General features: G+C 38.2%; 1 protein-coding gene across 1 annotated transcript; it reads left to right on the top strand.

Moving 5' to 3' along the window:
* Positions 1–1,344: 1,344 nt before the first annotated feature.
* On the top strand, positions 1,345–24,428 carry CLUL1 (clusterin like 1; the record flags this gene model as incomplete). The annotated part of the gene is made up of 7 exons (XM_081263706.1): positions 1,345–1,459; positions 2,522–2,670; positions 8,142–8,309; positions 10,520–10,952; positions 13,694–13,843; positions 20,039–20,253; positions 24,240–24,428. The coding sequence occupies exons 1-7, from the start codon at positions 1,354–1,356 to the stop codon at positions 24,426–24,428; spliced, it is 1,410 nt and encodes a 469-aa protein (XP_081119832.1). The 5' UTR covers positions 1,345–1,353.
* Between the last annotated feature and the right edge of the window lie 1,192 nt (positions 24,429–25,620).

Here is a 25,620-nt window from a genome sequence, read left to right as displayed (position 1 = left end):
AAACTAGGCAGGCCAAGGTCATTGCTCTGATTGTGGGCCCAGCCTGCCCTCTAGTGTTTCTTTTTTAAACCATGCCAAATTTTAAACCAGAGTCTTAATCTCAAAATATTGTTTTAATAGGATTAAGAACTGTGTCATCAAATTAACAGAACAGAGCCAAATCCCTGACACAGATGAGAATTAAATCAGAGGAAAGTACGGATCCTTCTAGAAACTGGTGGCAACTTCTCTGGGAAAACATCACAAAGTTCGTGGTAAATATACTTTATTAAGTTTCATCTGGTTAATAAGGTATAAATAGAAAAAAATTAGCTCAAATGACATGTAAAATGTGATCACTGTGTAACTACTTCTATACAGCTGTTATTTTATTATAGTGCTAAGATATTTCAAGTGTTGATTAAATAATGTAAGTTTTTGTTATTGTTTTTAATACAGCAAATACACAGAAAGCAGATAAATATCTCCTTTGGAGGAAGTCAAGATAATTTGTCTTAATTTACAGATTTAACTTTATTAAAGCACACAGTTGTTTTTATTTAACTTTTCTTAGTAAAGTTTTAAGTACTTGTATTTGGAATATCTTTAACTAATGTATATCAAGTCAAATTTATTTATTTATTTATTTAGGTACTGGGGATTGAACCCAGGGGCACTTAACATCTGAACTGCATCCATCCCCAGCCCTTTTATTTTGGGTTGGATCTTGCTAATTTGCTTAGAGCCTTGCTACATTGCTGAGGCTGACCTCAAACTTGTGGGCCTCTGTATTTAACCTCCTGAGTTGCTGGGATTATAAACATGTGCCACCATGCCCAGAGTCCAATTATATTTAAGAGGAAATTAGTTATCTGAGACAAAATCTAAATGTGCACTATTCATATAGCATCACAAGTTTTATAAGAAGCGGGAGAAAAATATGTGAGACTGTTTTTCCTTCATAAAAGAGTAAAGCCTAGTAGTGCTGAGGCAGAAGGATCATAGGACTTAGAATTTCAGTGACGTATTATAATTAATTCTGTCTTAAGAGATGTTTACTGATGACAAGAAAATAAAATGGGGCTGTGATACACAGTATCCATTGCCTCAATGTTCAAATACATCCAGGACGACTTTATTTAACTGTCACAAAAAGTGTAAACTAAACAGGGACCCCAGGTTGTTGTTTTTTTAACTTATATCTTAACTTTCCCTATGTCCCAGGCATACGAACCTAAGATGTCTAAAGTCATACAGAAAAATTGACAGAAAAATGCTTTGGAGCCCATGTGTTTTCAATTGATGCCAACAGAAACTAACCTCATAGAAGACATGTGATGCAGTTTATTTTTCCTTTGCAGTAACAGCAGGAACATGAAGCCGCCACTCTTCGTGTTTATTGTGTATCTGCTATGGCTGAAGGATTGTCACTGTGCACCTACTTTGAACGACAAAACTGCCATCGGTGAAAACCTGAAGAGTACGTTTGGTTTCTTATCTGTGTGGTGTCCTGTTTGCATGTTTTCCTATCCTGCTGGCATTTATAGTGACTTATAGTGTTTTATAGAGAGATAACGGTATTCACTACATCTCACTGTGAGAAGTTCTCTGGGCACTGAAACCACGTCATCATGATGCCAAACATCTGGATAAAGATAGAAAATTCCAATCAAGTCTCTGCAAGCGAGTGTTCCTATATCCAGATGTTTGCTATCCTGTAGATAAAACGTGCCTGCTTTTTGACTGCCTTTTTTTGGTACCATCCAGATGTTCGGTGTCATCTCAGCACTGCTTTAATGAACAGTGAAATACTTCTCTAGCATTTAAAGAATTTAAACCATTAGAGTAATCTGTGTAATTGTTCTTAAACGAGCAAAAGAATGGGTAATAATTACACTCAATCTGGTTGTTTCTGTGCATTGACTTGTGACCTTTCTTAGTGACACAGGTTTGGAGTACTTAACCACTGAGACGAATAAATTAGCTAAAATGGGGCTGATTTGGAGTCTATAATTAAATTCAGAATCAAGAACAAGCTTATCAGGAGGCCGCACTGGCTACTGAGAAGAAAGAAAGACAATAAAATTTATACCCACTTAGGGCTTATGAAAGGTGGGAAAGAGATATCCATTAGGTTATGAAGGAATCTTGTTGTATGCGATTCTTTCTTGGTTTGATGACTTCTTGGAAGGTAATTAAAATTGAAAAAGGGAAATCGTTCATTATGTTTGAAGTCCCCACTTGAGACCTAAATGGAAGAGAAAAATGGAAAAAGGAAAATAAGGCCTGCAAAAAACGACAAGAACGAGGTTAAATGAGCTCTGACTTGTTCAGGAGCTTTCAAGTAAGGGACAGAAGGTATTATCCATGTGGCAGCTGACAGCTAATTCATTACAATCTGCTTTCAAAATACGAGTCTATAAGAACTATGAAACCTCTATTAAGGAGACATGAAATATTGGTGAACTCATTGTTTAATAATCCAATCAGATCTTTAAAAAACAAACAAACAAACAAAGAACTCCTGCAATGTATCTTTCAGGTTTTTCTGAGGCTGGGGAGATAGATGGAGATGGAGAGGTGAAGAAGGCTTTGATTGGTATTAAGCAGATGAAACTCATGATGGAAAGAAGAGAGGAAGAACATACCAAACTAATGACAACCTTGAAGAAATGCAAAGAAGAAAAGCAGGTACCATAATTAAAGAAAAAACAATCTGTTCTTTTTTTATTTTTTATTGTTTTGGTGCCTTATAATTATACATAATAATGGAATTCATTATGCATTATTTGTACATGAATATAACACTTTTTTTGGTATCAGGGATTGAACCCAAGGATACTTAACTACTGAGTCACATCCCCAGCCCTTTTTATATTTTTATTTAGAGACATGCCTCACTGAGTTGCTGAGACTGGCTTTGAACTTGAGATCCTCCTGCCTCAGCCTCCCAGGCTGCTGGGATTACAAGCATATGCCACCACACTTGGCTTATTCTTAGACCTTTTTGATTTAGGATATCGAGTCAAAAGTGTTCAGGGAACTTGGGGGCTAGATCAGTCATCTCCAACATTTTTTCATCTGCCATCCCTATAACTAAAAATATGTTAGCACTCACTACTAAATATGTGCATATTATTTTATTTGTAAACTAGATACATGAATTGCTACCATTAGTATCTCGAGGTACAACATGTATTTTGGGTGAGGTTCATCATCAGATCCAAATTTAAAAATAATCTAGATATTTTGAAAGTCTTAGCTGACTTGCCAAATCTGATTAGCTCATTATAGTTTTACTTTGTCATGTGGCCAACACAGAGCTCACGATGAAGAGTGGTCAGCTCTGTCGTGTGCTTTTTATGCATTTACACTTACATTATTCATATTCATGTTTTAATAGTCCAGGTCTCCCTCATCCCAAGAATCTTTCTCTCCATTTTGTGAGGGTTAGTTTATTTACAACTAGATAATAAAATTCATTGGTCCACCTGAATCCTCTCAAACAGGGACTCATTACAATTTGTTTCAAAGGAACAGAGAGAGAGGGATCCCTGGCCAGTGTTCCAGAATGTAAAAGAATCCTTTTCCCTGGAAGACCTCACAGTTGACTATGTGCAATGTCTGACATGGGCACTCAAGAGAGCACCAGTGTACATTAAATATTGCATCAGCCAGATCCGTTTTATTTATTTATCTTTTGAGGTGCTGGGGATTGAACCCATGTAAGTCTAGCATTCTACCATTGAGCTTCACCCCTAGTCCCTCATCTATTTTTAAAAATTCAAGTACAGCTTTACTAAATAGCTGTAGTTCACACTATGTCTTTTACCAATACAGAATACACATTTTATACAAATGTCTTGAAAGATGTTGAGAATTGTTCATAAACTACTATTAAAAAAAAAAAACTCTGTAAATTTCCAAAATATAGGACTGGGGTTGTGGCTCAGGGTAGAGGCCCTGGGTTTGATCCTCAGCACCACATAAAAATAAATAAATAAAGGTATTGTGTCCAACTACAACTAAAAATAAATAAATAAATATTTTTTTTTAAATTGTCCAAACTATAGACATTACATACTCAATAATTTAATAAATTAAACTATGTTAAATAACAATTAACATAACACTCAAAATAATTACATTTTTTAAAAAAGATTACCTTCCCACATTATCCTTAATCCAAGATGAAATAAAAACTCTAACAAAAATAATGTCAAATTGTGGCAAAATACAAATAATATAAAATTTAAATTTACCATCATAATTTTTTGGGGGGGTGCAGGGAGTTGAATCCAGGGCCTCACATGTGCTAAGCATATGTTTACCACTAAGCAACCCTATCTTGGTCATTTTTAAGTGTACTGTTCAGCAGTATTTAGTTAAATAAATTTAGAATGTTGCTCAATCAACCTCCAGAATTCTTTTCACTTTGCAAAAACCCAAAATCCATGCCTATTAAACAACTACCCAATTCCCTTCCCCATATATGTGTTTGTGTACATCTAATACATATACACATACATAACAAACATTTCAGTGTTGGAGATCAAACTTCCTCCATCCATTTTCAAATTAAAAAATACAAGCAGAGTTCTAACATTTCCTCCCTCGATCTCTACACATACACCTATAAAGTTGGGGGCCAGTGAATTCCAGCTAAGTGCTCACATCTCTCCCCTCCCGAGCATCCTGGCCTCTGAGAGTCCATTAAGCAACTAGAGCAGAGTCTGACAGGCTGACCCCAAAGCAGTGTGTCAGCCTGTCACCAGGCCAGTTAATGCTCCAGCCACACCTACCGCCTGGAGTCAGGCTGGGTTCCTGGCAGGGAAAGGAGATTGCCTGACCAGCAGCTGCAAACCCTCCTCCCTTTGGCAGCAATTTAAAGATTTTGAGGAAATCTAAAATAGCTCAACGTCAGGACAACATGGAAGTCCCTCAAGCTGGGTTCTACCCTGGTGGGCTTGTGAGTCTGGCCATCTGGGAATAGTGACGCTCAATGTCATTAACAGAGCTTTTACAAAACACACTATCACGTGGAATGCTTCAAACATCTGGGTAAACCATACTTTCATTTTACAGCTAAGAAAACTGAGGTTGGAGATGTTAATTAACATGTTACTCCAACGTTGAAAGGCATGAACGGGGGAGAAAGCCAGCAGATGTGTGCAGAGGGGACCTGGTGGCTTTGTGTTTTTCTCACTTTCTGGAGCCTCCTGGCAAGCGAAGGCTGTAGTACTAGGAAGAGAATATTCCAGGTAGGGGTGGATCAAGTAAGCAAATGTTGGTTTCAATTCTAGCCCAGCAAATGGGAGAATTTCTATTTATTCTTAAAAACCTACTTAGGACCCAAAAGCTTACTGCATTTGGGCACTCAATTAAAAAGTTAATGGAGCAGAAGGTCTTTAACCCTGAGTCTCTCTCCCTGAACTTACGGTAAACCTAGAATAAGGATCAATTTAGCCAAATTATGACTTGGTAAATATGGGGTTGGCGCACCCAATCTCCTGGTACTGAGTACCACCCGTCGGGTGACACGACATCATCACAGTCCCATGCCACTCCCTCCCCCCATTAATATTGATTGAGAGCAACTGGAACTTAATAAAATGAGAAAGCCACAAGTGGCCCATACTGATTTGTCCCCTATGTCAGGTTCCTGAGTATTTTAATGAGCTATGAACTGTAAAAATAGAGTTCTAGCAGCTGGGGAGGCTGAGGCATAAGGATTGCAAGTTCAAAGCCAGCTTCAGCAACTTAGTGAGGCCCTAAGAAACTCAGCAAGACCCTGTCTCTAAATAAAATACAAGAAAAAAGGGCTGGGAATGTTGCTAAGTGGTTAGTGCTCTGGGGTTTAATCTCAGGTACAACAACAACAACAAAAAGAAGAATATAGTTCTAAACGTGGACTCTGTCCATGTCCATGGGTGGAACATTTAGGAGAAATAGAAGGTATAATAAGACATTCCTAAACCAGAGATCTACTTCATCCAGGGCAACTTTTCATTTTTAAAACTTGGGATGTTTGATTTGGTCAATGATCTTTGTTATGCTTCTAAATGGGTGAGTGAAAATAAGTCTGAGAATAATGAATTGTAAGAATGTGCTAATTGACTTGCTTCTTTATATCATTTAATACAAAAACCTTAAAAGGGAGCACGTACTATTATTCCAATTTGCTAATGAAGAGATTAAAGTTTAGATATATTAAGTAATTTGCCCAGGGATACATGGTGAGTATAGTTCAGAACTGGGAATACTGGGATTTTGGTTTAAGGGGATAAGGTGTAGAATATTTAAAATTGGGTCTAACTGAGAAAACTCACGAGATATTGTTGCCTGCCGGAGTGAAACAACCATTCTTAAGAAGATATAGGTTTCCAACATTGTTCTGCAAAGCCCAGGGGCACACACACAGAGATTCTGTTTGGGTCACCATATGCATTTGGCAGCCTGGGCCCTGCTGGTTTTCCAATGTGGGTGGTAGCAAATGCTACCTGGCTGAGCACCAGAACTCTGCAATGAGGCCAACTGAAAAATCCAAGCCAGACAGAGGAAATGTGGAAGACTGTCAGAGCCTGGGTGATTCTTTGGGCTCAATAGATAGAGTGGTTTCTTTTTCTTTTCCATTGTTTTAAAATAATGTACAATAATTTGTTTTGTACTGATATTGAACCAGGAGTGCTTAACCACTGAGCCACATCCCTAGCCTTTTATTTTATTTTTTTATTTTGAGACAAAGTCTCACTAAGTTGCTTAGGACCTCGCTAATTTACTGAGGCTGACCTTGAACTTGTGATCCTCCTGCCTCAGTCTCCTGAGTCACTGGAAATACAGATGTGTACCACTGTGCCTGGAAATAATTTGGTTTTAAGTACCAAAACGTTTTTTTCTTCTATAGGCATTTTTCACTTACGGGAGAGGCCTTTAGTTCTATCTTTGTATGGACCGGCCCATTATGCTCTTCATCCCCTAACTTCATCTAAGGCAAACAGGGGGTCAGTCTTAAAAGCCCACACTCAGAGGGAGGCCAGGGATCTAGGCAGGGGTACAAGAAGAAAGGCCTGATGTGCCATGAAGGCAGCCTTTGGGAACCTCCAGAGGCCAGGCTGAGGCTTTCAGGGACAGGTGCCCACTGCACTGGGCTGCTTCCCACTGGATGCAGGACCTGGCCCAAATACAGCCAGCACCACAAGGGGGAGTGCTTGGAATATACAAGAGGAGAATGAACATTCTCAAGAGACAGCTTCTCTGCAATTCGAGTATTAACTCAATGGGAAGATGCAAGAACTACACTTTCTCGTAGTGTATGAGAACATGCAACAATTAAAGGCAATATCAATGAAAGAAATAAATATCATCTTCCACATCCCCCGTAGACTAGACATGCAGAGGACAGGTAAGAAGGTAAGTCACAGTGGTCCCCCCAGATAGGGGTGACATCTTTGTTGTTGGTTCACCCTCATCTAGTGTAATGTCCATCCACATAGCAAACACTCGATAAATCCTTATTGAACACATGAATGAACACATGAATAACATTTGCACAATCTCCAATAAAAACCAATCAGTGCTCTTCTCTTTTAAACAGAAAGCACTGCAGCAGATCTGTTAACGGCAAGGGGCCTGAACGAGGAAGGAGTAGTTTAGAATACACACATTTTTTCTTATCTTTGTTTTATTTATTTATTTTATGTGGTGCTGAGGATTGAACCTAGTACCTCATTCCTGAGAGGCAAGCACTCAACCACTAAGCTACAACCCCAGCCCCATACACACATTTTTTAAAGAGTGGAATCAACTAAGGCACACAGAGAATCATGAAATGGAAATAGGACTCGTTTCTCTACTTTTTTTTTTATTGGTTGTTCAAAACATTACAAAGCTCATGATGTATCGTCTTTCATACATTTGACTCAATTGGGTTATGAACTCCGATTTTTACCCCAAATACAAGTTGCAGAATCACATCGGTTACACACTCACATTTTTACATAATGGCATATTATTGACTGTTGTATTCTGCTGCCTTTCCTATCCCCTACTATCCCCCCTCCCCTCCCCTCCCATCTTCCCTCTCTACCTCATCTGCTGTTGTTCAATTCTCTCCCTTGTTTCCCCCCACCCCCCCACCTTTCGTTTCTCTACTTTTTAATTAGGGGGCTGTGAAACTCATGAATGAAGTTCAGGAACATCTGGAGGAAGAAGAAAGGTTATGCCAGGCATCTCTGGCTGATTCCTGGGAGGAATGCAGGACTTGCCTGGACAGTAACTGCATGAGATTCTATTCAACCTGTCAGCCTGGTTGGTCCTCGGTGAAAAATACGGTAAGAGGAAAGGAGAGCTCAAAATGTCAGAGCTCTAAAGGCATCTAGATCTGCTTTTAAAAATACATTTATATTAATATTTAGAATAGAGATGCCCAACTGGTATCATCCTTTTGTCATCTAGAATCTAACACGAATGCTATGAGCCACCATCTGTGTGTGTACAGCTTATAAATTAGAACAACCATTCAGTATTTATCCTTCCTTTTAATGATACCAAAAATACCCTCTTTCAGCCTTGTATTTATTATTCACCAAGTTCCACTAGACTGTGAGCTCTTTGAGGGCAGGGATCATATATTCTGCCCTCATTTGAGCATTGTAGTCATCCAATAAATGTTTGCTGAATTGTGTTCTCAATTATACAACTTCAGTCTCTGATTCAATCTGCTTTCATTTTTCTCCACGAGAGGCCACATATATGAAGACATTCTCTGCCTCCTGAATCTCTTTGAATGCACACATCCTCTTGTGTGTAACACATACATACAATGTGCATACATACACACACACTTTCATGTCCCCTTTTATCCATATATGTCCTAGGGAACTGGCATGTTTGTGTTTTGCCCCTTTGGCTATCTTTGGGGCAGAGGGAATCATAGAGGGTGGTGACCTGAATAGATGAGCTTTGCCCTATAAAAGGCTCCAACTGGCCTGAATTTTCCTCCTCCCTCATGAAGTGAGCAGAATATGAAAATTGACTAGAATTTCACTCTTCTAGTAGAGCACTCACTAATTAGAGGATGCTCCTGGCTTGGCAGTGCCATACTCAATTACAAAGGAGAACCCCTAGGATAAGGAGCGTGCCAAGCTAATTTGTCTCCACTGTTGATTGCATCTGCTTTATTTTAAAAGCCACTGTCATTGTCTAATACACCAGAATATGGTGGGATGAGCCCTGGCTGGAAGCCAGGAGATTTGGGGATCATTTCCACCTGGGCCAGTTGTGTGACCTTGTGAATATTTCTCAGGGCTCTCAAGTATTTGTTGTCTTTGTCTTTTTTTTTTTTTTTTTTTTTTTGCATGGTCCCTCCATTCTGCCCAGGCTGGTCTTAAACTCCTGGGCTCAAGTGATCCTCCTCCCCAGCACCACCATAACCCAGAATTAAAGTCTTGTTTTGGGGGATGGAGCCAAGTAAACAAAAGCTGGCAGAGTGAAAGGCAGACAGCTCACTCAGATGACTTTCTGGGAAAGTCACAAGTTCTCTAAAAATTCCTGGAGAATACTTTGAACAGTAGTGGGTGGTGCTATGGCAGTAATGTTCAATAGCAGATAACTTTATAACTTACATTTAAAGGCAACTCTGGTCTGCCCAGGATTCCGTGTCAGAGATGAAGAAAAGCATACGGTAGATGCTGGAAAATCTTTTCCCCCTGAATGGTACCCAAAATTCTACAATTAGGGCTTCATTCCTTTGACTATAACCAGGAGGGCTTCCATCATTGCTAATAAGTAACCATCCCTAAATAACCTATTAAGCTATATCTGGTATCTAAATTCATTGTGAATGTATTGATCTTTTCCTTTCCATTTATGAGGTGAGAAAAAGGAGAGTATAAAGACATTAATGATATTTCATTAAATAATTTTATGTTTTTATTTTTTTTGGTACCAGGGATTATACCTAGGGGCACTTAATCACTGAGTGAGCCACATCCCCAGCCCTTTTTATATTTTATTTTGAGACAGGATCTTACTATGTTGCTTAAGGCCTTGCTAAATTGCTGAGGCTGGCTTTGAACTCATGACCCTTCTGCCTCAGCCTCCCAAACTGCTGGGATTACAGGTATGTGCCACTGTGCCCAGCTCACTAAAGAATTTTAAAAAAAAATGAATGAAGACAAGTGAAGGACAAGAGCCTTCTCCACAGTTTTCTGACAATTTTGATGGTGCCCTTGAGGCAACAGCAAACCAACTACTGCCAATGCCTCAAGTTACAACTGCTCAACTGTATTGTGAACTTGACCTTTCTAGACCATCAGTGGGCGAACCTACACCAGGAGGAATTTCAGGTCCTATTCCATAGACAAAGTCAAAGCCAGGTATAAGAGTGTTGTTAATACATTATTTTAAAGTTGATCGCCCAGAATGGTTCTTGATTTGGAATGACTACTTACTATAAACTGACATTTACTTTTGCAATAAGAAATAGTCCAGAAAGAAAATCAATTTTTATGGCCTGTCTGTTCCCCACCCCACCCCACAGGTTGAGCAGTTTTTCAGGAAGATCTATCAGTTTCTGTTCCCTCTCCACGAGGATGAGCACAGCCATCTCCCCAGCAATGAACAGCACACTCAGGAAGACGCCCAAGTGACCCAGATGGAGAAGGCGTTCCTCCAGTTGACTGCAACTGCGGAATCCCTCTTTAACAGGAGTCTTTACGTCTTCAAACAGATGCAGCAAGAGTTTGACCAGGCTTTCCAATCCGATTTCATGTCAGAAATCAACTTAATGGAACCTCACCTTTTTCCAGCTTTATCCAAAGAGCCAACAGAAAAAGCAGATCTTGGCCAAAGCTGGGATATCCCCAACTTCTTCCAGCTGTTTTGTAATTTCAGCCGCTCTATTTATGAAAGTCTCCGTGAAGCAATTACCCATACTCTGCGTGCAATAGAAGATTTGCCAAAACATGACGAAGGCAAGTATTAAACGATCACTTTTACTTAGATGTCTATGCTGCAGGCAAATTTTGTTTAGCTTAGAAAATGGTAGACAGTCACTCTTTAGCATTTCTTGAACTGACAATCTGTAGATAACCAAAGTTTCAGAGCCTCTTAAAAGGAGTTTTCAAGTCAAACACTATCCTTCTCCCATCATTGTTGAGAACTCTAGTGCTATTTTCTGTCTTTAGAGCAAATTTTCAAAGCTAAAAGAAGAAAATGCTATTAGGGTGAGAACTTGAAAAACACAGATTCCTCTTTTCTTTCTTTGTTGTTTTTTTGGTACTGGGGATTGAACCCAGGGTGCTCTACCACTGAGCTACATCCTCAGCCTTTTTTATTTTTTATTTTGAAACAGTCTTGCTAAGTTGCCCAGGCTATCCTTGAACTTGCAATCCTCCTGCCTCAGCTTCCCCAGTCGCTGGGGTTATAGATGTGTGCCACTGGGCCTGTCTCCTTCCTTTTTAAACTCTCACTTAAAGAGAAACTCATCTCTATTCTATTTGAATATCATGGATTTTCTTTAAAGTTCCTTTAGGATCTTCACCTCCCGTTTTTTAAAGAAGCCTAGTCTCACATGTAACCGGGTCAAATTCAGTGTTTTGACTTTCCTGAGTCACTACTATAATTCCCAAGATCATAAAATATTTGCCCCAAACTGGAGAAGATGCTCATAGGCAAATCCCAAAATACAGAAATAGAAATTAGATATGAATTGCCTTCTGTGAATACTAACCATGCCCGCATAATATTCCATGTTGGGAAAAAAATGCTGCTTTATGTTTCAAGGCAGGGGATATCTTCTCCAAGCTTCTATGGAGTAACTTAGACACAGCAATTCAGAAATGAGCATTGCTGTGTGGGCAATCTCCATTTCCTTGGACTTATTTCTTTGAAACCACAGACCTCTTGACTCTGAAATGAAAAATAAAATGGGCTCCTTCTGGCTGACTATTTTCCACTTATATCAGTAGTAGCTGGCAACATGTGGGTCAGATTCTCAAAGTTGCTATGCATAACATAACAGGCTTCAATAGAGGAGGGGTTTACCCCACACATTTCAGAAACTCAAGCCAGGAAACAAATCCTTCAGATTCCATTGTTCCATGAGCAGAAAACAGCTATTATCACTAGAATTGTTGGGGTCTATTTCAGGGTCTGGTGGATTTTTCTCCTAAGTCAAATGTTTTGTCTGGTGTCCCATTCTGAGGTTCCAAATTCATCCAATATTTAGGAGAAGCATCTGGGCAGTGGATTAAATCTTTCAATGCTTGGGGTGCTATCACATATATTTGTCTGATCTTTTAAATAGATATCAATTATCTTGGAATAACATTCAGAATGTGTTTATTGGAACAAAATGGCAATCCTCCCTTCATATTGCATAGTGACCTTACATATGTGCCAGGATTAGGACTGATTCAGACATATCCAGATCTAAATAATCTCCCCACTACTGCAGCTCCCTCTGACCCCATTGACTTAATAAATGTGGGTCACCACTATTTGCCTGAGGTTCCTTCTCCTTCATACATCTGGGGACCAGTCCCCACTCTCAGCAACGCCCTCCATGCTGGCCCCTCAGTACCACCTTCACCTCTGTGATATCCTAGATATCCAGGGTCCTCTGTAAATGCAAATGTTAAAAATGAAGTGGCAAACAAAAAGCCTATGTTTCCCTAGCATACTCTTCTTTCTCCAGTATCCTTTCCCTTGCCAGACAGTGTATAGAAAGCTCAGCAGAGGAAGTGTTTTGGTCTCAGATGAGCAAATGTGGACTATCTGTCAAGAGAGTCAGGCTGTAGGGCATTTGTAAGTGGTTTCCGTCATTCTATTAGGTGTTTGGGAAGGAATAAATCTGTTGTCTCTAGAAAATCTACCTAATGAGGAGACATTTTGAGCTTTGCTCCTTGGTAATGAGCTGAAAGATGTCTGCTCAAAGATATCTACTCCTTAATCCCCAGAACCTGTGACTCTGTTGTGTTATAAAACAAAGGGAAAGCAAGGTTAGCAATGGGTTTTTAAAAACATTTATATATATATATACATATATATATATATGTATATATATATATATAAAATATGAATGAATATATATAATCTGGCTGGGTGCAGTGGTGCACAACTGTAATCCCAGTGGCTCTGGAGGATCTCAACATCAACGCCAGCCTTAGCAAAAGCAAAGTGCTAAGCAACTCAGTGACAGCCTGTCTCTAAATAAGATAAAATACAAAATAGGGCTGGGGATGTGGCTCAGTGGTCGAGTGTCCCTGAGTTCAATACCCAGCACTTTCCCCCACACACAAAAAAAAGATTGCTAATCTGTTGACTTTTGAATTTTAAATTTAGAGATTATTTTTAATTATGGGTGGATTCAATGTAATCACAAAGCTCCTTAAATGTGGAAGGGGGAGTCAGAAAAGAATTGTAGAGAAAGCAGCAGGGGAAATATTTTGTCCTTCTTTGTTGGCTTTGAAGATGGAAGAAGGGGGCCTCAGCAAAGGAATGTAGGTGTCTCTAGAACTGGATTTGAGGGTATGTGCAATCTTTAATAGATGTCAAATGGTCCTAGCACATGATTGCAACAATATGTGCCCTTAAGTTTGAATATAGAATAAAGATTTTGAAGCACTGGTAAGAAAAAGCAAAGACATCGTCTCCTGTTGTTTAAAGTTCAAACTCTAATGACACTAATGTATAAATGTTGTGTTCCCTGCAGACTCTGACCAGGGGACACAACAGGGAGGACTGATTTCAAAGACGTTACCTGAGCAGGACAAAGGACCGTGTGGAGAAGTTGGACAAAATTTTTCTGGATGTTTCAGATTACAAGAAAAATGCCAGAAATGTCAGGATTACTTATCAGAAGGTAAATAATTATTTTTTTTTCCCCCAGAGTTTCAACAGTATTTGGTTAAAATCTCCCTTTCACAAGTTTTGTGGATTGATTTGCTTTCTTTCAGGTTCTTTTCTGCACTCTCATTTCCACCTGGCAGCATTCATTGAATGTAGGTTTATAAATTGTTATTATTCAAAGTATGTTGATTCACATTTTTACGTTCTTTAATTCCTTAACTGTTCCTGTGAGGCTATTATTATTATTATTATTATTATTATTATTATTTAGTTGTAGATGGACACAATAACTTTACTTAGTTTTTTTTTTTTTAAACGTGGTGCTGGGGATCAAACTCAGTGCCTCACATGTGCCAGACAAGCGCTCTACCACTGAGCCACAACCCCAGCCCTCCTATGAGACTTTTTATGATTAAAGAGCAAACAAACACTAATATAAGCAAAAGAGAAAAACATTGAGCAAATTAGGTCAACTCTTACCACAAAGAAAAAGAAAATCCACCAATGAAGAAAAACTTCCCATTAAATAAATCAATTTTTAGCCAAGTGAGTTATTATTTATTATTATTTTTTGAAAGTAGCATTAGCTCTTTCCATTTGGAGGGTTAATTGACCAATTAGTGTTTGCTTATTAATTTTCAGTACTATTTTACTATTGAGCTATATCCTCAGTCGTTGTTTTTCTTTCTTTCTTTCTTTCTTTTTTCTTTTTGTTTTTCTGAGACCACATCTCACTAAGTTGCTAGAACTTGTGATCCTTCCACCAAGGCCTCCCAGGTAGCCAGGACTACGGTGTACCATGACTACTCCCTTTCCTGATGGCCTGGCTGAATAGTTAGTATTTAAATAGGAAAAGTGGCTCTTTTTTTTTTTTTTTTTTTTTTTTTTTTTTTTTTTTTTACAGCTCCCAGCAAGCCTTTCCCTCCCAGATTTGGCCAAGAGTGACCTTCCCCAGGCAGGAGATCCTTCCTCCTGTCCTCCTCCCTTCCTCCCTTTCTCTGTCTTCCTCCTAATAAAGTTACTCCTCTCATCCCAACAGAGCCAGGTCAAAATGTTTCTTACTAAAAAACAAGAAGACCTTTTGGTTCCTATGCTTTTGCATTTTATCTTGCTAAAGGCCTAAGGAAGAACATTTTAAAAGTGTGGATAATGACTTGTAGAAGGAAGTTGGAAGATATAGTAAGAGCAACACAAATCAGTATCTTCATAAATTATCCTACCCTATTAGCTTGCAACTTTGGGTGAGTCAGTTTTGCTATCTAGGACTCAACTGAGTAGTCTTTAAAGAAAAATTATTCTCCAAAGCAATTTCAGAGAAGATGGAATCATAAGTTGCTAAGTGCAAAATAATAGCTCTTGCACCCTTCATTTCCACCCAATCCAAAGACCACTGGAGTAATATTTACACTTGCAACAAGAGCAGCTCCTTCCAACCAGCAAAAATTCTTTTATCTCCCATTTGCTTTCTCTCCACAGCCCTCTAACAGTGAGTAATGCACGTAATTTAACTGTTTAGAAAAAAGGGAGAATACATTGTTCTGATCTTGAAAAAGCTAACATAAACTGGGTGTGGCAGTGTATTCCTGTAATCCCAGCAGTTTAGGAGGCTGAGGCAGGAGAACTGTAAATTCAAAGCCAGCCTAGGCAATTAGCAAGGCCCTAAGCAACTTAGCAAGACTCTGTCTCTAAATAAAATATAAAAAGTGCTGCAGATGTGGCTCAATAGTTAAGCACCCTTGTTTTCAATGCCTGGTACCAAACATACACACACACACACACACACACACACACACACAAACATAAACCATACGTTGTCAGATACACCATTCGTTGATAAACCATACGTTGTCAGATACACCATAAGACTAATAAAGATTATTTTTAGGTTTTAACATTAAGGATGAGGGCTTTGGTTGTGGCTCAGTGTTAGAAGGCTTGCTAGCATGTTTGAGGCACTGAGTTCAATCCTCAGCACCACATAAAAATAAATAAAATAAAGGGATTGTGTCCATCTATAACTAAAAAAAAATTTAAAAAGATTAAGAATAATTTTTAAACTCCTGTCTATATTTTCCAAACTTTATGATAAATATACATGTGTTTTATATTCTATAATATTAAAAATCATTAGACATATCTTAATTTTGTTTGATTTTTTAACATACTAGTACTTTATTTTATTTTTGTGGCACTGGGGATTGAGATCAAGGTCTCACACATGCTAGGCAAGTGCTCTTACCACTGAGCTACATCCCCAGCCCATTGGTGCTTCTTTTACTTAACCACCCTGCTTTGGCTCGGGATGTAGCTCAGTGGTAGAGCATATGCCTAGCATGTGAGATGTCCTGGATTCCATTCTTATCAACACAAACAAAACAAACCCCACAAAGCCAAAATCCAACCCAACTCTCTCAATCACCCTGTCCAAGGTATCTTGTGCTTTATCGATTAATATTCTCTACTAAAGAAACCGGTCTTCAATCTCGTCATGCAAGTTAATTCACTGCGGAACTTCTATACATTTTCATACTGTGCAACTCAAAAGGAGGGAGGTTCCCATTCTAATTTTTTGTGTTCAACTAAATAACTAAAAGATGAAAGTAATAGTCTATCAAATATTTGGATGGTTATAATACCCAAATATAGTCAACAACACCCCCTTTCACCCTCTATTTGAATATCACCAGCCTGGACTCTTGTTTCTGAATTCTCTGGTTGGATGGGCTTATGGGGCTTGGAGGGTGGGTTCCCTGGGCTATAGGACAGGAGCCAGGATTGTTTTCTCTTCTTCCACTTTGTTCCCTCTCCTCTCCCTCCCACCTCTGCCCTTCTTTTAAGTCCATCCCATCAAGGTACTTGTCTGTTTTTCTATATCCCTCTCAGGCCAAATATTCTTTCCTTGAACACATCTATCCCATATTAGAATGTATATCAGAAAAATTAACATCTAAAATCTGTCTTGGTAGAAAAAGTTTGGAAAGCACTGCTTTTCGATGGTTTGACTATCAACTGGATCTTATTCCTCCTAAATTACAGACTGGATGACTCTTTGGGCTGCTGTTTTGTCATTTGGAAAAGGAGAGTAAAACATGTACTTCATACAGATCTTCTGAGGATTAAATAAGATGTCTGAATATCAATAGTTTTTATTATTTAAGTATTCAGGTTTTTCAGTTACGGGTTGCATATAAGATCGTGTAAAGAAGAAACAGAAAATGTTATATGTTTTTATAACAGAAAAATATATGTGAATAAATGGACCACTGACAAAGATCACCCCACTCAGGCAGCCCATCTATGTATCACTAACATCTATTTATTTCCTTCTATTAAGCTAAAGGAGTTGATGAATAATCTCTCCCTGCTTGTCACAAGATAATAATAGGAAAAAATCAGATAATATAAATGTATCTGAGAACCAATACATACCAATGTTATCCATCTTCCCATTACTTTGTTTTTAATTTTTATTATTAGTTGTTCAAAACATTGCATAGTTCTTGACATATCATATTTCATACATTTGATTCAAGTGGGTTATGAACTCCCATTTTTACCCCGTATACAGATTGCAGAATCACATCGGTTACACATCCACTTTTTTACATACTGCCATACTAGTGTCTGTTGTGTTCTGTTGCCTTTCCTATCCCCCCTCTCTATCTTCCCATTACTATAAAAATGCCTGAGATAAATCTTATAAGGAAAAACAATGTTCATTTTGGTTAGTAGTCCATAGTTGATTAGCCCCATTTCTTTGGACCTGTGACAAGGTTCCACATCATGATGAAAGTGTATAGAGTGAAATCTCTTACCATGTAGCAGGAAGAAGCAAAAGAGAAGAGACCAGGCAGACTCCCAATGATCTAAAGATTTCTCACAAGGCCCCGCCTCTTAAAGTGTCCACCGCCTTTGGGCTGGGAGCCAAGCCTTTAACACAAAGGCTTTGGGGGATATTCCATGTCCAAACTATAGCAATTAGCTAATGGATACTGTATACATCCAGTAATATAGCATAAATGCAATGTAAGTTGATTGTTACAAAGGTAAAATATAAAGAAAGGATAACCTAACATGCTCCTATAGTGCTAAAAACTTATATTGTAAAATACAATGTTATATGAAGAACAATTAAACAAAAACTCATGTGCCTACCACCTAGATTAAAAAATACTTCACTAAAACAGATGAAACCCCACATTGTCTTCCTCCATATCAAATTCTCTTTGAGTATACTCTCAAAAGAAAGTAGCTATTTTAAATTTGGTATTTATTATTTCTTTGTATGTATGCTCTTGTCATGTATTTATTTATATAATACACATATATGTATATGCATACACCATACTTAGCCATATTTTTTTAAATTTTTATATTGTCAGCCAGAAGTGGTGGTGCATGCCTATAATCCCAACAGCTCCAGAGGCTAAGGCAGGAGGATCACAAATTCAAAGCCAGACCCAGCAACTTAGCAAGGTCCTAAGCAACTCAGCAAGACCCTGTCTCTAAATAAAATACAAAAAGGGCTGGGGGTGTGGCTCAGTGTTTAAGTGCCCCTGAGTTCAATTCCTGGTATAATATATATATTATGTTGTCAATATATATATATATATTATGTTGTCAAAGTGTATGTGTGTGTATGTGTGTGTGTGTGTGTGTGTGTGTGTGTGTGTGTGTATATATATATATATATATATATATATATACACACACACATATATATATATACACACACTCATATATACCAGGAATTGAATCCAGCATTGCTTAACCACTAAGCCACATCCCCAACCCATTTGTTATGATTTTATTTTGAGACAGGGTCTCACTAAGTCCTTAGGGCTTCACTAAGTTGCTGAGGTTGATCTTGAACTTGCAATCCTCCTGCCTCAGCCTCCTTAGCCTCTGGGATTGCAGGCATGTATCACCATGCCCAACTTCAAAGCATAATTTTTAAACTTAAAAATATGATTCATATATATATATATATGAATGTCAAAATTAATGTAATTTCTTATTGAGGGGAACTGCAGAGTGTTAAAGCTAGTTCAAATGAGTATAAGACACTGAAGTATTATAGTCAAGAATAGACAGAATGCTGAAATAAGAATACAAAGTTAGATATAAAACTAGTTAGTACATTAGAGAGCAACCATAGCAATAACTTTTGTAGTTATCTTTTCTATCAGTCTAGACATATCTGCTAGACAAAAATCATTTGCAACTTTTCAATCCATAATTTATATCTAACTTCATAGAGTCTGGCTCTAATCAACAGTGTATAATAAATCCAATGAAGGATCATTTCCCTTGAGAAATGAGTGATCTGCAGGTGGGCCTCTGAGATAATGCCTCAGTATGACCCTAGAAGGACATGCAGCTGTTCCTGAGCCTTATTCCCAAGTTCTGGATAACTTCCCTTAACAATATAAATATTATTCTTATTTATTCTCTTACAACTTTTTCACTCGATGTACTTTGTGAATTTAGCCATGTGAATACACATGGCTCTAGTTCATTAATTCACTGTTATATGTTGGTCTATGTAGTAACATCACAATTTATTTATCCATTAACTAGTTGAAGTACCTTTAAGTTGTTTCAAAGTTTTGTTATTACAAACGACTCTCCTATATTTGATCAAACAGTAATTTTGCCTCTTCAATCGATACTTGATACTTTCTTCTAAGACTAAGCACATAGCTCTAGTTATAATCTCAAGTCTGATAAATACAAGATAAGTAAAATATTTTTTCCAAACATCACTAGCCATGTTTTCACAGTTTACTATACATTTTTGGTCCTAATTTTAAGTGTTTACCATTAGGGTTTCCTCTTTCCTATGCCAATTACTGGTACTGGACTTTCACATCCAAATTTAAAACAGTAGTTTCCTTTTAAGGAGATTAAGAGGATGTGCTATGAAGGAGCACAGCAGGATCTTATTCTGCTTTAGTAATATTTCTTTTTCCTTAACATGGGTAGTTAGGAATGTTGTGTTTACAATACGAAGTTCTGTTTCCAGCCCTGTTTCTATTACATAAAACCATATCATTAACTGGATCCCCTTGGAAACCAACACGGACAATATGAATGGCCACTCATCAGAACTGCAGGCACAAACTAGGAACTCTCTGAGACTTAAGCCCATGTCACTCACCGCCAGGCTCCAGGGACTTTCTCTTTGACCATGTGTCTTCTTTGCTAGACTGTCCCGATGTGGCTGACCTACACATAGAATTGGATAAGGCCCTTAGACTGGTCAATGTGTCCAATGAGCAATATGACCAGGTTGTCCAGATGATCCAGCATCACTTGGAGGACACCATGTATCTGATGGAGAAGATGATCGAGCAGTTTGGCTGGGTGTCTGAACTGGCAAACCAGAGCCTAGGAGCTGAGAACATCTTTAATTCAATAAAGGTAATGGCGAGATCCAGAACAGGAGAGCAGGTATGGAGATTATGTGTATGCACTTTGATTCTTCGTTAGTTTATTTAATAATTATATCTGAATATGAAAACAAGTGGGGGAGAATATTCCTACTTCCATTGTGATTATATTCAGGCTGACTTGATTTAATGAGCTACATTAGAGAACAAGAAATCCTATACAGAAAATCAATTTAAAACACAAAATACTTTAAATCAATTTAAAATGAAAAATACTTTCTAATCCAGTGATGGCTAATTCTGCTCATGGTTTTAGGACTAGAACTGATGGAGGTAAACTTGAAGGAAAACTAGACAATGTCATTTTTTTGGAATTTTTGGCTTTTTTTTTTGACAATGTCATTTTTTAAGGGGGAAGACTTACAGGTAAAGCAATTGAAGTTCAAAATTTGACTTTGAAACAGCTAAGAAAGCGTGGAAAGTTCCTTAACTTTTTTAGGCCTCAGTTTTCCCCTTGAAAAATAGAAATAATAACAGCCACCTTAAAATGTTTATCTGTAAATCTAGTAGCATAAGTTCCTTATGCAAATTAAGAGTTATTAAATTATAGTTCTTATTAGTGTGTGTGCATATATGTATATATTTTGGTACAAAGGATTGAACCCAGGGGTATATTACCACTGAATTACATCCCCAGCCCTTTTTATTTTTAATTTTTGAGACAAGGTCTGACTAAGTTGCTAAGGACCTCACTACATTGCTGAGGCTAACCTGAAATTTTCGATCCTTCCACCTCAGTCTCTTGAGTCGCCAGACTTTCAGACATTCACCACCACACCCAGCTAGTCTTATTAGTTTTTGACATAATAATAAGCTGCTGAGGGGCTGGGGATGTGGCTCAAGCGGTAGCGCGCTCGCCTGGCATGCGTGCGGCCCGGGTTCGATCCTCAGCACCACATACAAAGATGTTGTGTCTGCTGAAAACTAAAAAATAAATATTAAGAAACTCTCTCTTTAAAAAAAAAGAAAAAAATAATAAGCTGCTGAGTTATGAGCTACCTTGAGAATTATGTCTATTTAATTTAATTTTAGTTTATTTATTGCTGTGTTTGGGAACAGAACCTAAGGCCTCACATATGCCAGACAAGCCCTCTATCACAGAGCAAAACCCCCTGGCTGATAATGACACACACTTTATAAATTTATTTTCACATAGGAAGATACTCTCATCTTCAGTTGCAGCTATACTGACTCCCACATTCAATCAAGAACTCTTTGTTGCATAAAACAGTGACCTACTTTCTTTCCTCAGACAGGTACCCCCACAACCACACGTTACACGTTAATTACATAAATGCACCATGGTGATTCCTGATGAGGTTTGTGTTCAGGGGTTCCTAAAAACACCTGAACACAAAAATCACTAGGCTGAACAATCAAAGATGCAATATTCTGAGCAGCATGTGATCCCTGGGCATCTTTTTTACCAGTTTCCACTCTGCTGACTACTTCTCCAAGGGATTTCTTCCCTCGGGGCTACTGAGCTCCATCCATCTCTGCAGGATGGAGCCGGGGGCTAGAGGTCACCTGAAGCCATTTCCTTGCTTAGTTGCTCCCTCTTCTAGTTTGCTTTTCCTCACCCCCTTAACAGTGGTCCCTGAGAGCATCCCTTTCAATCACTCATGTTAAGATCTCCAGCTCTGGTTCTCGGGAATTTGACCTGCTGCTCTGTCATCCAGCTCTATTTCAACCCACAAAGTTTGGCCCATGCACAGCTTGAAAAATAAGCAAAACAAGCACATTTTAAAATAAATAAATACACAAAATATAAGACAGAAAAGAGTAGCATGCAGTGCATTGAGTAAGTCATATGCATGTCATAGAACTTTCATTTCCAACGTGTGAGTGTGCAGATATATGAATATTTACACACAAATGTAGACATGTCTATTTTGAGTCATAAGGTAAAATGCATTTGTTATTGCAGACCATAGCCAAAAGGTGCTGAAAGCCACTGTTCCTGTCGCTGCTGATTCAAATTCTGTGACATTATTAGGTCACACTCTAGGAGGGCAAAAGAATTCAATGAGTTTAATTATCCTCACACATATGGACTTTTGGGTCAATGAGAAAAAAACTTGTCTTAAAGGATGAAATTTTAAGAAAATCTTTATCAGTGCTTTCAACCTTTAGAAAGCTACAGTTGATGTGTAATTTTTTTCCAGGCATTATTTTCATTTCTGTACTTTAATTTGCTCCCGTTCTAGGGTATCTGAGTAACAATAGCAGATTTATCTGAAGTTCTTTAGATTGATAACAAAAGTACCTATGTATAAAAACCTCCATATAAAATAAAATTATGGTTTTCAATATATATATCTTTATGATAACCATCATCACTAAAGAGCATTGACTATATTTTGGGCAATGTTCTAACAATTTTTCCTATTTTATTCCCCTCAGTGATCATATAAGGTAATGTCTTAATACACTTTTTGTTGCTGTTACAGAATACAGAGACTGGGGTACAGTATGTGCTTAACATGCATGAAGCCCTCAGTTCAATAATTCCCAGCACCATGGGGGACCCAAGCATGAGTGATTTATAAAAAAATAAAAATTAAGAGGTTTATTTAGCTCAGTGTTCTAGAGACTGGAAAGTTCGAGATCATGGGGTGACTCTGCTTAGCTTCTGACGAGGGCCATGTGCTCCTCCACATGGGAAGGGGACACGGAAGCAGGCGTGCATGTAAGGAGAGCACATGGATGAGAGAGACCAAGAGGAAGTATGAGGGAGAGGTGCCAGGCTTGCTTTATAACTTCTGCTCTGGTGGTAATCGATCTAGTCCCTCTGGACCTTTACTTCCACATGACCTAATCACTTCCACCACTTCTCAATAAAGCTCTGCTGGGAACCAAATTTTAACATCAGTTTGGGTGGGGACAAGCCACATCCAAACCATAGCAGGTAAGTAGTATTATATTCCCAGTGTTTCAAATGAGGCACAAGAGAACAGAAGCAACTAGTACAAAGGTAGCTAGTAAGTGGGAGAACTGGAATGCAAACTCAAGCAGGTCTATCTGGACCCGGTTCTTATTTAATCATGTAAGGGAAAGTGCAAACCCATAAAATAGCAAGCATTGAAGTGAAAAAAAATTCGGGCCCTGGTTGTAGTTACAGGTGTGTTTGCTTTAAGGTTATTTATTAAACTAGACATAAAGTTATTTATTTATTAAACTAGACATAAAGTTATTTATTAAACTAGACATATACAGTTTTATGAATATTATATTCACTAAAAAAGAAGGGGGAAAATCTTATGCAAGCCATTCCTTTATAAACTTGAAAACTTATAAAGTTACTGACTTCAACCTGGCCTCAATTTTTTTTGCTTTAGTTCTTCTGATAAGGGTATTTGTTGAAAAACATTTTCAAAATAGTTCTCTTCAGATGACAACAAGTTGCATGTCAGTTCAGTGCCATGTAAATGATTGAAATTGAAGCATACACACTTGAGAATTCAATAAGAGTAACTGATGGGCATTTCACACATAACATCCATAAATTGTGAATTTCGTAGGAAAACTCAGAGCAATACTTTGTACTTCACATTAATACCAGTGGCACAAACAAAAGTCATTAAACATTTTATCTGCTCACTTCAGTTTTCTGGTTCCTATTGTGGTTAAGTCATGCCATGTGGCAAGGCAGGACCAATGAAATATGAGTAAAAATGATAAGGATTATTTCTAGGATACAACAGTGAAAAGCTATGTATATTCTTCCTCTGCTGAGAAAAAAAGACAGGTGTTCAGGTGCCTTAGCCATGAGATGATGTGCTTTTATCATCCAGGTGTCTATATAGTGTAGTGCCCTTATAAGGGACATGTAACAAGAACAAGAGATAAACTTTTGTGATATGAAGTCACTGGAATGTTGGGACTAATTTGTTCCCTCAGCACAACTTAGCCTATCCTGACTAATGTATTAATTTTACTGTACAATCCTTCTTCTAGGCAGTTCCAAGAGCTCATGAAGGAAATTCTTCCAAACAAGATGACCCAGTGGTAGAATCAAGCATTCTGCCTTCCCCTAAGTCTGCATTGGGGATTCCTCTTGAAGAAAGTGCTGAGAGTTCCAACTTCATTGACTATGTAGTAACGAAAGTTCTTCAGCATTTTAAGGAACATTTTCAAACTTGGTAAGCAGAGCGCCTGATTAAGAATGCTTTGACAGGAGTAGATGATTCATAAAAGGAAAAAAATAAAACTAGTTTTAAAAATCTCTGGGAAATATGTTCAACTTCACAATAATCAAAGATATGAAAACAAACAAGACATCATTTTCTGCCTATCAAATGTGAAAATTTTAAAAAGCCCCATGAAATCTAGATACCAGTGTGATAAATTGGAAATTCTCTTATATTATTGGCAGAAAAATAATCTGGATTTGCCTATTTTATTTCCTTTTTTTTTCTTTTTCTTCTTTCTATTGTAATAGGGACTAAACCCAGGGCCTTGTACATGCTGGTCATGTACCCTACCTGTCAACTACAATCCCAACACCCACCCTATTATTAGGGGTGGGAGATTGGGGAGGTACTGGGGATTGAACCCAGAGGGGCTTAACCACTGAACCACACCCCCAGCCCTTTTTAAAAATTTTCAGATAGAGTATCACTAAGTTGCTTAGGGCCTGGTTTAGGGCTGGCTTCAAGTTTGTGATCCTCCTGCCTCAACCTCCCAAGTGGTTGGATTATAGGTGTGGACCACCAAACTCAGCTTAGTCCCAGCCCTTTTTATTTTAAGACAGGGTCTCACTAAATTGACCCAGCCAGCCTTGAACTTGCAGTTCTCCTTCCTCAGCCTCCGAGTAGCTGGGATTACAGGTATGTGCCATCATTCCTGGCTGCCAACCAAGATCTTTGTAACATCTATTAGATTAAAGCACAGGACTCAGGCACAGTGGAGGAGAAAATGAGGAATTTGAAAAGATCCTATCCAAAGAAGTTCTATCCAGCAGAATAGAATACAGACACATATTATCAATGCCAGGCAGGATTTACTGGGCATTCCAGAGAGGGTCATTTGCTTTATGGTAGGGGGAAAACTACTCAGCTGGATGTATTTCCTTTCTTCTTTTTCTACCCCCTTTCTATCTTATCCAGTCCTTTCTTTCTCTCCTTTCCTTTACCCTTTCCTTCCTTCCATCCTCTCTTCTCCCTTCCTTAAGAAAAAATAATCAGTTAAAATATATATCTGTAGGTGAATAATCAAATAATGGAGGTAGCCCCCAAAAATTACCAAGAAAAAAATGGAAAACGTGAGCCAACAGGTCAAGAAAAGTGGAGTGTCAAGGCATCAGGGATGTGGAATATCCCTTGAGCTTCCCTCTTCA

The sequence above is a fragment of the Spermophilus citellus genome (assembly GCF_964194105.1).
Source record: "Spermophilus citellus genome assembly, chromosome: 12".
Taxonomy (NCBI): Eukaryota; Metazoa; Chordata; class Mammalia; order Rodentia; family Sciuridae; genus Spermophilus; species Spermophilus citellus.
The sequence above is the reverse complement of the archived record's forward strand: the minus strand, read 5'-3'. Positions and strand labels throughout refer to the sequence as shown.